Consider the following 15,664-nt stretch of genomic DNA (forward strand, 5'->3'; position numbering starts at 1 on the left):
CCAATTGGTGGGTAACTGAAGTTTAGAGCAATTTCTTCTGCTCTCTTGACATGATACTGCTATTTTTTAGGAAGCTGTTCTCAGTAGGTTACTTAGCCTTCTACATAGCTTCTCCATGTGGACTTGTGCCTTGAGGTCTCTATTAGCCTTTCAAGGCCCTGCGAATGAGTTGTGATAGAGGCATATGAGCAGACATGAATGAAATTAAATTATTCTAGTTTAGGGGATTTTCAGAGTTCTACATGCTGTGAGGAACAATTCTTGGTTGTTTAAGAGTCTGAACATAGTCATTCATAGTCATAAACATGGTACATGTTTATAAATGTGAAACTTGCACTAGGAGCAAGAAATTATATGAAGGTAATTTAGTGCAGCTTTTCTACTTTTTAGATACAATTGTGGCATTTAGTGAATCTGAATTTCAAATACTACTGTTTTATTGTGAAGCACACCTCATGACCTGCATAACTCGCTACCAAAGTAGGAATTTAGCTGTATTTGAAAGGTGCTTACACAGATGGGATAAAAAAATATTCTTTTTAAATAAAACTTCACTATTTGATCACACAGCTGAATTGGGATGGTGAAGGCAGGTGAGAGAATGTCATGTGATGTGACAGTCTTGCAGATATTGTACTGGTCATTCAAATGTTCATCAGGATTGTGTTGTTGATGTATCCAGAATACAGCTACATTTTGTCTTCTGTGTTAATAGATGCCTTTTCTGTTTTCAAAGCTAAAAACAGCAGCTGTATTCCAAACCCTTGCATGAATGGTGGAACATGTGTTGGCAGTGGAGATTCCTTTTCTTGCATCTGCAAAGAAGGATGGGAAGGGCGTACATGCACTCAGAGTAAGGCTTCTCTTCTTTCTTCCCCTGCATTCCCCCAGGATAATATTAGGAGTGTCTGGCACAGAGCTGCTAACTGAAACAAAGCAAGTTTATAGAGTTCATATGCCAAAATATCTGAATCATTCAGAGTGGGAGGTAGGTAAAGATGATGATGCTAGAGTAATGAATGAAGAATGTCATGCTTCTTTCCGCACCTAGTTTCTGCCACAATAAGACTTTCAGACTTCTATAGAAATAACGTTTTGGGGAACATGAGCAAAGCAAAAGCTATTCTCATTAAATTAATGTTTTGGTAATTAAAAGAATGTGCAAAGGCAGACAGTATTGTATGTTCTGTAATTTTCCCTAAGAATGGCATTTATCTGCTTTGACATACCAATATAGTGAATTGGTTAACTGAAGTAAAGCTTGCAACATTGATTCTTTTTTCCCAAGATGTAACATAAAGGAAGAAAAAAAATTGAGCTGTTATTAGTCTAAATCTGCTGTGAAATTTCTATTGTATTGAGACATGCCCTAGTTTGCCATTTTAAAGCTGACAGTGCAAGTATAAATATTAACAGATAGTTTAGAGCCATTTATAAAGGAATTGTTTTAATAAGTCTGAGGAGCTGCTAATATAGTGGAGTGCCAAAGCAGTAGTAAACCTTTAGAAAGCTTTTACAGCCTGGTTAAATCATCCACTACCAATATCCTGGTTTATTTCTGTGATTTTGTGTATTGGTATCAAAATAGAACAAAGCTGCTAAATTTTGCATTCCTCAGTCTATTCATAAAATTTAAAGTATTGTTCATTGGTCTGTTAGGTCTGACTGAACTTTGTAAGTCTGGAAGAAGACTTTCAGTTCTGTATTTCTTTGTTTTCCTTATCAAATGCAGCTTATTGAGGATTAGATATTAGAAAATAAAGAATGTTTAGATTATATAGACATCAGGAAATAGGCTACTAGTTACACCAGTCTGTCTTCTGTTTTTTATAGACACCAACGACTGCAACCCTCATCCATGGTAAGTGTGTGAACTCCAGTTCTGTACCTGTGGTTCATAATAGAAATGTTTATTCCAGATTAGATCTAATTTTACCCTAAAATAATTGAAGCCAGCCTTCTGTAAACATTTTAAACCAAATTTTTGCCATGCCTTATTTGTTCCTTAGCAGTAACAAAGACCACAAAACAATCTTGAGTTGAATCCCATCTGAACAGATAAAAGCATTCTAGTATATTCATGCCAAAACTGACTAGTAAATTACTGTGATGCAAAATGAATCAGACTTGATAACATTTCAAGCATCTACAATTGATTTCTAGAATAAAAATGAGAAATCAAAACCTGTTAGCTTACAATAAATATATTGAGATAATATAAGAGTGTCCGGTTAGATCAAATAATATGTGTAAATGTGTTTTAAAAACATAACTACTTTTGCAAGGGATAAAATGGGAAAACTTTGAATATAGAGATTGATATTTCTGGTTCAAGTGGAAAAACATTGGTATGTGGGTAAAGTAAATCATCCTCCTCTGTCCAAATAAGCCCAACAAAACCCCCTAAGAAAACAAACAACAAACACTTGCAGGAGGTCAGTCTTCTTTGGTATTCACACTGCAGTGCTGTTTTACCTCACTGAATTGTGTTGATATACTTGCCCATGCATGCAGGCACTGATGTAGGATGTTGCTGCTTTAACAGGTGATTTACTAAGCAGTATTGTTTATCTAACATGCTTTCTCCGTTGATGAAAACAGATCATCCACTGCAACAGCAGCAGAAAGTTTAACAAAGCTTTTAACTAGAGACCAATGAAACAATGTAGATGTCTTATTAAGGAGTAATATGAACGTTTTAATTCTGCATTGTAGAATAACGAGAGAGTACTATGAATAGGGACGGCAGAAATTTGCATTAAAAAGTGACACGTGAAGCATATTGGCTCTGCTCACCTTTAGACTCAGGAATCTACCCTGAGAACCTTTGGTGTAACAATAGGTTTACTATTTTCACAGTTACAACGGAGGCATCTGTGTTGATGGTGTGAATTGGTTTCGATGTGAATGTGCGCCAGGGTTTGCTGGTCCTGACTGCAGAATTAGTAAGTACCAGTATGGGTAATGATGCAGAAATCAGAAAGAACACCCTGTGACCCATTAGGTTAGATGAATTCCAAATAAGTAATCAGAAGCTACCTGTCCTGACATGAGTTGGCTTAAATGATACTCAAAGCCTTGGCTTCTGGATTTCATCAGACACTTCCAAAGTTCTCTGGAGTGCTGGTATCACAGAAGCTTATTAAGCAGCTTGTCATTGAAGATGCCATATATCACTAGTTCTTCCAGGTAACATTAGAAACCAAAATCCATTGAAACATTGCAGATCAAAGTGGAAACATCAGGAGCATAGTGCTGGCACATGAATAACAGAAGTGTAATGAAAGTCTTTCAAAGTTACAAACCAAAACTGTTAAACTGTACTTATTAATAGAAAGTGAAACAAATGAGGAACAAAAGATCTTAAAGCTGCAATGGAGCACTATGGAAAAGTCTTTGTTTGAAAAATGAAATCTTGACACTTTGACTTGCATGTGAAAGATATTTTTTCTACTTCATTTTATTTCTATCTCTTTGGAAGATCAGTCTTTGGTAGCCTTGAGGTTGGCTGGCTTGGTCCTTCCACTTCTTCATTATGGTGCTGTGCTTTTGAGTTGAGAATTGATCCTCATTCTGGCAGATGGTAAAGGAGCCCCACCTCTAGTCAGAGTGTCACTGTAGTGCTTGGGGTAGCATCAACTTAGTGATTTCTCGATACAGAGCCAATGATGGCAGATAATTATATATTTTGGTCTAGATGCACAGTGTGAGATACTGATTTTTTTCCAGACAAGAAATGTGGAGAGGACTATTTGTAGTCAAAGGCAAACACACTTTCTTTAGACTATTATAGGCAAAATGAGCAGCTCTGGCAAACATGCCTTTTGTAGCTGATAACAGAAACAGAGTTAGCAGTCACTTTTTCCAGTGTACAGAGGCTTAAACCAACATTTTTTTGAAGAGGAAAGAGTAGTTAAACATTGTAGTAGTTTGGATGTTTCTGTACTTGCTATTGCATTTCGGAAAGAAGCTAACACAGAATCAAAAGACCTTCCACGTTAATTTGATATTTTCCATTGCCTGCATGGCTAACAGCCTCATCCACTACCATTTATCACATTCTGTTTCAAAGTCCAGTCCTTGAAATGTAGAAGGTGAGCTGATGCTGTGCATCAATCAAGAACTGGTGTTTAAATGGATTTTTTTGGGGATTGGAGTGAACATCCATTTTCAGTAGAAGGAAATAATATGTGCTTTCCTCATAAAGCAGTGCTCCAGTCCCTTAATCATCCTTGTGGCCCTCCATTGGATTCTCTCAAATAGATCCTTGTCCCTCTTGCACTGGGGAGCCCAGAGATGGATGCAGTATTCTAGGTGGGGCCTCACTAGGACAGAGTAGAGGGGCAGGAGAACCTTCCTCGATCTGCTGGAGACACTTCTTAATGCACCTTGAGATACTAATGGCACATTGATTCTGTGATTCTAAAAAAAGCAGGTACCATTGTCAGATTACATCTCAGTAAATGTTTAATTACAGTGTTCCATGTTCTTGTCATTGATTTTCACCAATTTTCTGTCTAGATATTGATGAATGCCAATCTTCCCCTTGCGGATATGGTGCCACCTGTATAGATGAAATCAATGGATATCGATGTACTTGTCCCCCTGGAAGAATTGGTCCTAGATGCCAAGAAGGTATGCCTGCATTTGCCATTAGCCTTTACCTAAAACCCAGTAGGATATAAGGTGGCTGATACAGAGCTCATGTGCAGTATTCTGATGTGTAGGGAACAGAAGCTAATATTATTATTAGTGGTTGTGGGTTTTTTTTTTCCATTTACATTTGTATAACTTCAGTAACTGAGAGGTGAAGTGTTTGAGTGTGCTTTTCTGTTTTCTGCTTAGTGATTGGAATTGGGAAGCCATGCTGGCTTAAAGGAATGACCTTTCCTCACGGCAGCCGCTGGGATCAAGAATGCAACAACTGCCACTGTTTGGATGGCCGTATTGACTGCACCAAGGTAGCTGTTTTGACCTATCCTCTTAATTAATTTTCACCTGAAACTTAGCATTTGTCCATCTAGACTCTTCTGCTCCCCTAGTAACTTCCTGTAAAATTCCTCACAGGATTGTTTCTGTTACCAATAAGCTGCTATCCTGGTCTCTGCTTGCTAACACAAACACTAAAAGCAGAAAATGCACTTTTTGCAGAAAAGGAAATATGAACTGGAATGGAGCAATGATCCTTGAAAGGATAAATCACTCTAAAGCTTTGCAGACACAGTTTTAAAGCCTCTAATGTGAAACTTTAAAGAACACGTAGTAAGAAATCTTTTCAAGTGGGTAATAATTGCATTTTTGTATTGTCAGTTAATAGACTTAGCGAAGGACAAATTGCAAACTTTATATGATTACTAATAGGCTGGAGATGAGCCAGCAGTGTGCTCAGGTAGCCAAGAGACCCAGTGGCATCCTGGCCTGTATCAGGAACAGCGTGGCCAGTAAGACAAGGGAGGTTATTCTTCCCTTGTAATCAGCACTGGTCCGGCCACACCTTGAGTACTGTGTCCAGTTCTGGGCTCCTCAATTCACAAGAGATGTTGAGATACTGGAACATGTTCAGAGAAAGGTGACAAAGCTGGTGAGGAGCCTGGAACACAGTCCTGTGAGCTGGGGGTGTGCAGCCTGGAGAAGAGGAGGCTCAGTGATGTCCTCATTGCTGTCTACAACTACCTGAAGGGAGGCTGTGGCCAGGTGAAAGTCAGTCTCCTCTCCCAGGCTACCAGCAACAGAACAAGGGGACACAGTCTCAAGTTGTGCCAGGGGAGGTTTAGGCTGGACGTTAGGAGAAAGTTGTTGGCAGAGAGAGTGATTGGCATTGGAATGGGCTGCCCAGGGAGGTGGTGGAGTTGCCATCCCTGGAGGTGTTGAAGCAAAGCCTGGCTGAGGCACTTAGTGCCATGGTCTTGTTGATTGTCTAGGGCTGGGTGCTAGGTTGGCCTGGATGATCTTGAAGGTCTCTTGCAACCTGGTTGATTCTATGATTATGGACTATAGCCTCAGGTTTGTGACTTCAGAAAAATAAGACTAACTTAAGTGAAGATTGAGCATGTCAGTATGTGTGCACCAAGCCATCCTGAGGTAGTAGTTCATTTGTGGTACCTGTGCAACTGGAGAGGTAAAAGATCAATACCATTTACAGACTGTAGGTCTAGGTGGGTGGCTCCACTAAGAGCACTTGAAACATTGCCTCATAGCAAGCTCCTATGTTTCACTTCAAGCACCAGTTCAAAACCCTCTAGGACTTATTAATCTATCCAGCCTTGAACCTACTTTAGGTCTTGTAGGTAAAGATATAATTAAATCATGCATTTAGTCATTTAGAAATACCATTTTAGACCCATTATGGTGTTGTGAGTTGAACTTTGAGATGTCAACACGAGATAAAGTACCTGAAGGTAACTAGAATCTCAGAAATAGTGATGCACTGAATGTAACTTGCATCTATATATGGTGTTTGGTTCTCTCATGCTTTCTCTCTAACAAGTATCCTTTAAGTGAGGTCCTAAGATAATAGTTGTATATCGTTATATAGACTATAAGGTTGCATTATGAGATGGAGCTGTGTTTGTAAGCTTTTTGCACCTCAGTAATCTGGGGCTATCAACATGCTATTTTCTTCTAGGGGAGAGTGGGTGAAGTGACAGTGCTTATCAGTGACCTGCATCAACTCTCATGTCTTCAGCATTCTGTGGGAAGAATCTCAGTATAAATATTGAAGAGAAACTGATCCTTGCAAAGATGTTTCTCTTTCTAGATTATAAAAGCCTCTATGGCTACTTTAAAATAAATCTTTGAACTTCTATAACTCAGTTGTGGGACAAATCTCTAAGCCTCTAAGGAGATATGCACAGTCAATGGAGTCTTGAATAATGTTTTCACTTTCTACTCTTACGTCTTTATTTTGTTGGAAAAACTGACTCTATGTAACTAACTCTGGGGTTGGAGCATTAATGAAATCCAAATACTTCTTTTTTCATTACCATCTTATGTGAGCTGCTTATTTCGATTTGTTACAGTTAATTGCTTTTATGCATCAGTACTTTGTTCTTTTTAATTTCTAGGTGTGGTGTGGGAAAAAACCTTGTTTGTTACACAAACACTGGGATAATTCAAATAACCAGTGTCCCATGGGTCAAGAGTGCCAGGAGAAATACATGAAATGTTTCCAGCCACCATGCATAGACTGGGGAGAATGCAGTGCCTCTGAACCTCTACCTGCCAATATCAAGTGTTTGCCTAATTCTGGATACTTGGACAATGATTGTGCTAGAATTACTTTAATTTTTAATGGAGACAAAGTCCCCCAGGTGAGACAAGAATTATTAATGAAGTATGGTAATATGTCTAGGGATGTATTCCATTATTCTATGTCAGAGCACAGAAGATTAATGTTTATAATAGGATTTCTTGCTCTCATGAACTTGCAAAGTTGATCAGATTCCTCTGTTGTTTTTAATTGTGTTTTTTTCTGAAGGGAGAGGCAAAATGAGTATTTATTCTGAATATTTGCTTTTTTAAAATCCCACAGAACTGCTTTCTTACATTCCAAGACAGGCTCAGACTTTACAAGAATAGTAATGCAAGCTTAGTTTCTCACTTTTCAATCCAGAAGCAGTGTTCTCCTTTCTAGCCTTTCTTTCTACCTTATTTGCTGCTTTCATTAGGTCTTAGAATCTATGATAAATCCAAATATGGGGGTTTTGTGTACTATTTTTCACTTGAACTAAAGTCATGCAATCTCCCTTGCTTCTAACAGGGCACTACAACTGAAAATATCTGTTCAGAGATCCGGTATTTACCAGCTACAAGGACTGTTTCCAGGGAAAGAACTCTGATAATACTATGTGATCTGTCTTACTCCACAGAGAATGCAGTGGAAGTTGCTATTGTAAGTGTGAGACTTACAGGAAAATGTTTGCTTACTTCTTTGAGCTGAAGAAGAGATTGTTTAAGCTTGTTTCACTTCAATGCATTCTATAGTTTAGTCTGACTGAAAAGCAGTTGACAAATGTCATTTGTAACATCCTATAAAGCTGAAATTTCAGGTTTCATTAATGACATAAGATTACCACAACCTCCTGATTAGACTTATTCAGCCCAAATTACTGAACAGATACCTACCTGTTCTGTCAGAAATCTTGGGCTATGGACCTTATTGGTATCTATCAGATACTGATACGTACTTATCAGTACCTATCAGATCTTTGCAAGATCCAATCCAGCCAGTTGCAACTTAGTTTATGCTATGCATTTAGAGTAGAGCTGCTTGAGGGTGTTCGATAAATACATAGATGGGAGGTGGGAGAATGTGTAGGTTGAGTAGGTGAAAGTGTTGCCCTACAGAGCTAAAGGCTTCTTTAAGAGGTATTTTCAGCCCAACCACTCAATTCTTATGTATTGCTTAGTTTCCAAGTAAGAGTTAATTTTCATAGTAAAGTGTTTACCAAAGCAGAAGCTGAACTGCCTGTCTGTACCAGCACTGTAAAGAACATGCTGAGCCATGGTGCAATAAGCAAAGTGTATGGTATAAATAGAGCAGACTGTTCTTAGTCCAAGCTTCTATCTAGATAATCCACATGTCTTGAAGTGCTCCAAACTATGACTAAGTTTAGCTCAGCAGTTTAAGTATCATGGAAGTCAGCTGGCTTTTATTTGGGGTATACTAGATTAGCAAGTAGGCGTGTTACCCACCAAGTCTGACACTGCATCTGCAGTTTGGGTAGAGCCAGCCCTGATGCTGCTAGAGTAAACTTCTAGAGTTGCTTTTAACTACTGTCTGATAAATTCAACCTAGTGCACTCAATTAAGATGCAGCTGGATTTAAAAAGTAGATTTCCATGGGCAACTGATTGCAATAACTCTGTTCTCCTCTCATCATGCTTTAGTCGTTTGTCCCACATCGAGATGAACAGGATAACAGTCTCATACAGAACGCTGCTAACACGATAGTAAATGCAATCACCAAGCGGCAGAACAGCACGGTTATGTTGGCAGTAACTGAAGTCAAAGTAGAGACCATCGTTGTTGGGAGTTCTTCATCAGGTAAGGTTCCTGTCCTCTCTGTATGTAAGCATTTTCTGTCCTCCTGCTGTCAGTCTTTGCTATCTTTGTGTCGGGGAAAAAGATAGGTTGAGTTGTTTCTTTAATTGATACTACAAACTGAAGAGAAAGCTGTTGAAAAAACAAGGTTTTGTGCTTATGGGCTAGTTTAGACTTAACCTTATCCCTTGCATAATAATCCCCACCTGCCTTTGCCACTGTTTTGGTTTTGACTCTCAGTACTGTCCTCCACTCTATACTTTTCACACAAGATCTGCTCTTCTCATGTGCTGCTCAAATCCTTTCTGATTCTCCTACATTAACCTTAGCCCAACCTTAGTCCAACATCAGCCCTTGATGCTGCAGCACTACAGAAACTGAGGCTGTGAGATAATAAAAAATATGGGGAGGGGTCAGATGCATAGTGTGATGCCAAATCTCTTCTGAAGTACTTGAGTATTATTTACCTTAAGAAGTGCTAAAGATGTTTAGTATCTTCCATTACTTTGCCATGATAATGTGAAACTTTGGTTTCTTTCAGTGTGATTGTTGCTAGTGCAGAGCTGTCTAAAATGTAGTGCTTGTTCTTCTTAAGGGTATGCTGTGAATGAAGAGGCCTTTATGTCTGAATGTTGACTCTCCAAGAGCTATGTCAAGATAGTTGAAGATTTTGCATGCATGTGTTCCTGCCTGGGGGAGGCAGGAGACTATCTTATGGAGGCCCCTGGTAGACTCCAGCTCTGGTTCAACTAAGCCTCAGAATGTAAATCTTAAAATAGTAGGAGACTCAACTTTTTTCTCCTAGACTTCAGCATAATCTTCTGGAAGATCTTCCCCCCATTGTCCAAGCAATTAGTAAATTACCTAGTTCCACTTCCCTTGCATTTCTCTTCTAGGCAGTGCCTTTCATCCATTAAAGCCTTGGCAAATACAGTATTTCCTCCGCCCCCTGAAGAAGCATACCAGCTTTATTCTTGTCATGAACAGAAATTGTGTAGACAAAGAACTGAGATGAGATTCTGACATACCTCAACCTCTTTCTTCTGACAAAAGGGGTGGGGATAACTTTGGCTCCCATCTTAATAAGATGCAGAGGGTCTCCTAAGAAAGTGGATAGGCTTGGATTTGTTTTGCATGTAGTGCTTGAGTGGTTTCCAGACACTTCATTTTTAATATAGGTGACTCAGGCCAGGTTCTTCAAATGGAGTTGTCATGAAGTACACTAACCTGTACTCCCCTGGTCTTTGATTTGGTTTCTTTTATTGTAACCCCTTAATTGGGTGAGCTATAGGGAAACCTGTAAGTGTGCTGTAAAGCCCCTTTTCTCTGTTGAGAATCTCCTGTCTGTGAAAGGCTCAAGTGTATTGATGAGATGATCATTTAGTTATTTATTAATAAATATACTCTGAGAAAAAGTATTTTGAACTTGGAATCTGTATATAGACAATTCTCTGTGTAATAAACTTTTATGAAGTGACAGGACAAGGGGTAATGAGTTTAAACTTGAAGAGGGGAGATTTAAACTACATGTTAGGAAGAAGTTCTTTACAGTGAGGGTGGTGACACTGGCACAGGTTGCCCAGGGAGGTTGTGGATGCTCCCTTCCTGGAGGTGTTCAAGGTCAGGTTTGATGAGGCCTTGAGCAATCTGCTCTAGTGGGAGGTGTTCTTGCCTATGGCAGGGGGTTGGAAGTGGATGATGGTTGAGGTCCCTTCCAACCTAAACTACTCTTTGTTGGGATGAATGACAGTGAGGAGTTGAGTGTTTTTGTTACAGCCAGTGAGAGGTTAGAGTGGTAGGTTGACAGCATTTGTCTGTAGAGCTTTTGCACAATCCTCTGTCTGCAAAAAACTAAGCACCTCCTGTTTTGTCTCTTACCATGTGTGAATTCTTGCTTATCAAACTGTGATGGTTTGGGGGTTACCCTGCTCCCCCACACTTTGTATTTGCCCCAGCTAACTCAGACGGACCCTGGGAATATAGATGAAGCAATTTATTTACAGCTAGCAGAATTTACAAGCAGCTATTTTCAATATATACGGTTATATACAATTATATACAGAAATATACAAAGGATAAACAATACAAAAGCACAACTCCCCTCCCAGAAACCTGAGTCCCCAGGAGGGGCTCTCAAACCACCCCAACACCTCCCCCCGGTCCCTCTCAACCTTACCCCAGTTCTCAGGAAGAAGAGAGGTGCAGCCAAGAGGTTAGGGAGCAAGGTTAGTAGGAGCAGGGTTAATGAGATGTGACCAGGTCTAAGGCAAAAGCAAGAGAGAGAAACAAAATGGAGAAAGTTTTCTTCTTCCCAGAGTTCTCAGCGTAACTGTGAGAGAAGTTGACATCAATTGTTTTCATTTCACTGCCCGTTATCTAGTTCTTTTACCAAAACATCCCAGCTTGCTTCAAACTAGCACACAAACAGAGCAGAAAAATGTTGTTATTCAATGCCAGCAGTAAAGCCCTTGGGGAAGTGGGGGGAAATGTCCAAAAGTACATAAACTTCCAGAAAAGGTTTCCTAAAGCAATCTGTCTGTGTGGCTGGGAGAGCACTAGTGGGTTTATTGGGAATCTGGAGAAAAGCAGTTGCTGTAACATCTTTTTATTCACTGAGCAGTGAAGACTCTTCTCTAATGACCATATTCTGGTGTTTTACTCTGAAGTAAAACTGGGACATCCTAAAGAATGCAGAACTGATTTGTTTGCATAGCTCTAACCTGAATGTTTTAGAGATAGCTGGTAGGTAAATGTCTGTGGAATTGATGGTAAAGGATTCCCCTTACTTGACAGCAAGCGCAGAACATTTCTGAGGCGAGTGCTAGTGCTACTTCTAGAGCAACTTAGAGGCAGAGTAGTCTATAGCCTGCCTCATTCAAGGATAGAAGCTTTTTTAGAGTTATCATTGAGGTTTATTGGGCCAACTTAGCTTAGGTATTTGAGAATGAAATGCTGCGTATCTAGCCAATTTGTTGGAGGGGGACAAACAAATGTAGTGTTTCCCCTCATCATTAAGAAAAGTTCTGACTTCATTTAAACCAGCAAAGAGCATTTCTAGATGGACTAGTGTGTTCTGACTGTTACCATTGTGTGGCTGCAGCATCCTGTTTCCTGTCCCTTAAGAATTCTTTCTGGGGCAAACCTGTAGTTATGTATGGAGACTTCTCTTGCAGATGGCCAGTGCTGTACATCTGTTAACTCAAGACTTCATTTTTCCTTTACCCTCTAGATTATTTGGTTCCAATTCTGTGTGCAGTTTTTAGCATTGTGTGGCTGACTTGTATAATCATCTGCGTGTGGTGGACTCGGAAGAGAAGAAAAGAGAGAGAGAGAAGTCGTCCTCCCAGAGAAGAGGGTGCCAACAACCAGTGGGCACCTTTAAATCCCATAAGAAATCCTATAGACAGATCTTACAGTAACAAAGACATTCGTTATGAATGCAAGAACTTCATATCTCCTCAGAAAAGAACTTGTGATGCAGTAGAGGAGTATGTTGAGTATGAGGAAGAGGAGGATGAAGAGGAGGAAAGAGATGAGGAAATGGACAAATTCCTCTCTCACAAACTTGCGAAGCCTTTGCCAACAAAGGCATCTGACACATCAGAGAGCAGTCCAGTAAAGAAATCCCATCAAATAGGCAAAATGGACAACAGATCTGTAAAAAATGTGAATGCATCAAACTTTGAAGGCAGTAGAGACTAACCTGTATTCGGAACGTAGGCGGACTGGGCCTGCGCTTACTGGGGAGGGGAAAAAATTGGCATCTCCGCTTTGCATCAAGGACTAAAAATACCTTATCTGGGAGTCAAATGTTCATAGTTTCTTTATTTTGCGTAAAAAAAGAAAAGAAATAAAAAGAATAAATAAAATTTATTTTGTTTCTTTAGCCTTGTATAAATTATTCAATGACTGTCAGATGAAAAAAAAAAAAAAAGAAAGCAGAAAAAAAAAATGAGTAATCTTTGATAGTTGCTATTTTTGTAAAGTTTACTTATAATCCACTCGCTGTGTGGCAGAGGAGAGGTTGTATTTTCAATATGTGTAAAGTTTATTACAAAAGACTGTACACTGTTTACAGAATGTATTTCTTTTTATTACTTGCTCTAATTTAATGGTGGCTTTAAAACCTCCTGGTTGAGGAAATTGTGTGAACTTTAAACTGCTTTCTTGACTTTGAATCTCTATTCGTGGCAGCTCACTGCACTTGTTACGTTAGTAGCTTCTGTAAGATTTATTCCAAATTTGCCTTACACACTTTGTAATAGGAACAAAAAAAAGAAAAAGTTATAGAGATCTTTCAACTGTGGTTTAAAAGTGGCCTTTTTATTTCTGTTTAATTCCTTTAGAATTGCAGTATTGAAGCATGTGACAAGTGCCTTGAGATGAAACTTTTTCTATAGCAACTGTCAAAGACTGCCATATCAATACAGTAAATTGTGAGAGAACTGTAGGTTCCCCAACTGACACAGTTTATTTTCTAATAGTGAAAGTGCTTTTTTTTGTGTATATATGTACATATTAAATGAATCACTCTGTATATTTGATTTAATAACTTAAATATTTTGGTCTTTTTTTTTTTTTTTTTTTACATGTCATTCCTTTTAATTTATGTTGCAGGAAAGGAGGTTTTATGGCAGTTTATAAAACTTTTGGTATTATGGCCAGGTTAGAATATGATGTTAATACAATCAATGTTAGGAATCTGTTGGTCATTTGTATTTACATAGGAACATAACCACTTTACGTGTAAATAGCTCCAGCAATGTTTGCTCATCCCCATGTTCAGCCCATCTCAAGAACACTAACGGGTGAATCTACTGTACAGTACCAACACAGCGAGGCATTGTTTGTTTTTTTTCTGTTGTGAATATGTTCATTACATGTGGTATTACCTTTTCTTTTTGGCGTTTAAATACAGGCCTAATGAAGGGAACAATATTTTCCTCAATCTCGTTTCTCTTGTGCTTTGTTCATCTTTTCGCTTTAAAAGACAAAAGGCTGGTGAGCTCAGAAGGTGAGAGTACCTCATTAGAAATGGTTCTTTGTCATGAAAGGCTTAATGCTTCTTTTTTTCTTTGGTTTTATTATTGCTATTAACTGGGCAAACTAAGCTTATTTTAATTACTGAAGAATCATAACACTACATACAGCTAGTTACCCTAATGGTGAGAGGAGAGGATGTTTGAGAGTATAAACTCTGGCCCATGAACAATGTAAACCTGAATGTTTTGAAACCAGTTATTTTATACAGGAATGCAGGATTTGCTTTGCAGGATCTTCTGTTTTATGACTCTTTTTTTTCCTGACATGTTCTTAAAAAAGAAAAAAAAAACCTTTCAGAAAAGAACCTATTTATTAAAGCATTTTATAATGATGTTTGTTGTAACTTTTTTACTTGTGCTAAATATTCAAAACTTATTTTGATAACCTGGTTAGGATTTAGTTTAGAAAAGGGTACAATCCTTCTCATGTTCCCCAGTATAATCCTGAGTATTTAAACCAAAAACACTTTTTTTCTGCTACTCTTGTAACTTTTTGTACTGTAATGCTGCTGTCTTCCATAATCTAATAAAATGATTCCCTCATTGTGTGTAAGATACTTAAGAGTGTGTTTGCTTTCTAAGTGTTTGGAGTTCTGCTGTGATGAGGCTTAAGGAAGGAGTGAAAAAACCCTGATTTAATGCCCACTACTTGTAAGCAGAGCTCAAAGTCTGCACTTGAGTGTTGACACTTCCTCAGCTGGCTTGGCAGCAGTATTGTCCTCTGCCCACTGCTGCACCGCTAACAGTGTGTGTGGGAGATGGTATCTCCCATGTGGTTTAGAGACATGGACACTTTGAGTCCTTACACTGGGACTCTGCCTCTACTACCTCTTTGAAAAATAGAAAGGCTGGGTTTAACATAGAAAGGCAGGGTTTAACTGACATTTACTGACTCTGCATATGATGAACCTTTTCTGGCATGACCCTGCCCAGCTGCTGAGGTGGGGCTCCTCCAGGCAGTTTTATTTTGCTTCCTTGGCTGTTGAGCACGCAGGGGCTTAAGATAGTGTTGCCAAATTGAGATTGATTTTTTGTTAAGTAATAGCTTTCTCTTCTGTTATGCAGCTATTCAGACATTCTACTTGTCATGTTCCAATTTCAGCAGGTCTATGCCTGTTTCTCACAAGGACTTGAATGACTTGCATAGAATATTTTCTGTAGTAAAAGGTGAACTCCTCCATAAGATAATATGGAATATAAAAGTTGAGTTTTTTCTTTGTAGCTGTAATCCTCCAGAGCAGAATTCTAGATCCTAACAGTTTATATTCCACTTATCACACAGCTGGTTTGTTATTGTCCTTGTTTCAAGAGCTGTTCCTTAGAATCATAGAATCATTAAAGTTAGAAAAGAGCTTTAAGATTAAGTGTAAATGTAATCCAGCTACGATGACTACTAAACTACATCCTGAGCTGCCATACTTACAGGCTTCTAAGGCAGATCTCAAAATCAACATGATTTTCATATTTCAAGTAACATTTCCTGCTCTTGAAGAAAGGCTTAGGACAGTGGTGGAGGAGGAACTGCCATTATTTTCAGTTATGAGTTCTAAAACTTGGTGGCTGTCATTAACTCCTCAAAA

The 15,664-nt window shown here is 38.8% G+C and overlaps 1 protein-coding gene across 1 annotated transcript in view; it reads left to right on the forward strand.

Moving 5' to 3' along the window:
* Positions 1–14,641, forward strand: part of JAG2 (jagged canonical Notch ligand 2) — a 68,751-nt gene extending 54,110 nt beyond the window's left edge. The window contains exons 18-26 of the mRNA XM_064160642.1: positions 737–853; positions 1,834–1,861; positions 2,860–2,945; positions 4,522–4,635; positions 4,846–4,961; positions 7,065–7,310; positions 7,760–7,891; positions 8,889–9,045; positions 12,272–14,641. Coding sequence (XP_064016712.1) covers positions 737–853; positions 1,834–1,861; positions 2,860–2,945; positions 4,522–4,635; positions 4,846–4,961; positions 7,065–7,310; positions 7,760–7,891; positions 8,889–9,045; positions 12,272–12,744 — 1,469 coding nt within the window. The 3' untranslated portion in view covers positions 12,745–14,641. The remainder of the gene's footprint in view (positions 1–736; positions 854–1,833; positions 1,862–2,859; positions 2,946–4,521; positions 4,636–4,845; positions 4,962–7,064; positions 7,311–7,759; positions 7,892–8,888; positions 9,046–12,271) is intronic.
* The last annotated feature ends 1,023 nt before the right edge of the window (positions 14,642–15,664 follow it).

Source organism: Pogoniulus pusillus, chromosome 1, assembly GCF_015220805.1.
Source record: "Pogoniulus pusillus isolate bPogPus1 chromosome 1, bPogPus1.pri, whole genome shotgun sequence".
Lineage (NCBI taxonomy): Eukaryota > Metazoa > Chordata > Aves > Piciformes > Lybiidae > Pogoniulus > Pogoniulus pusillus.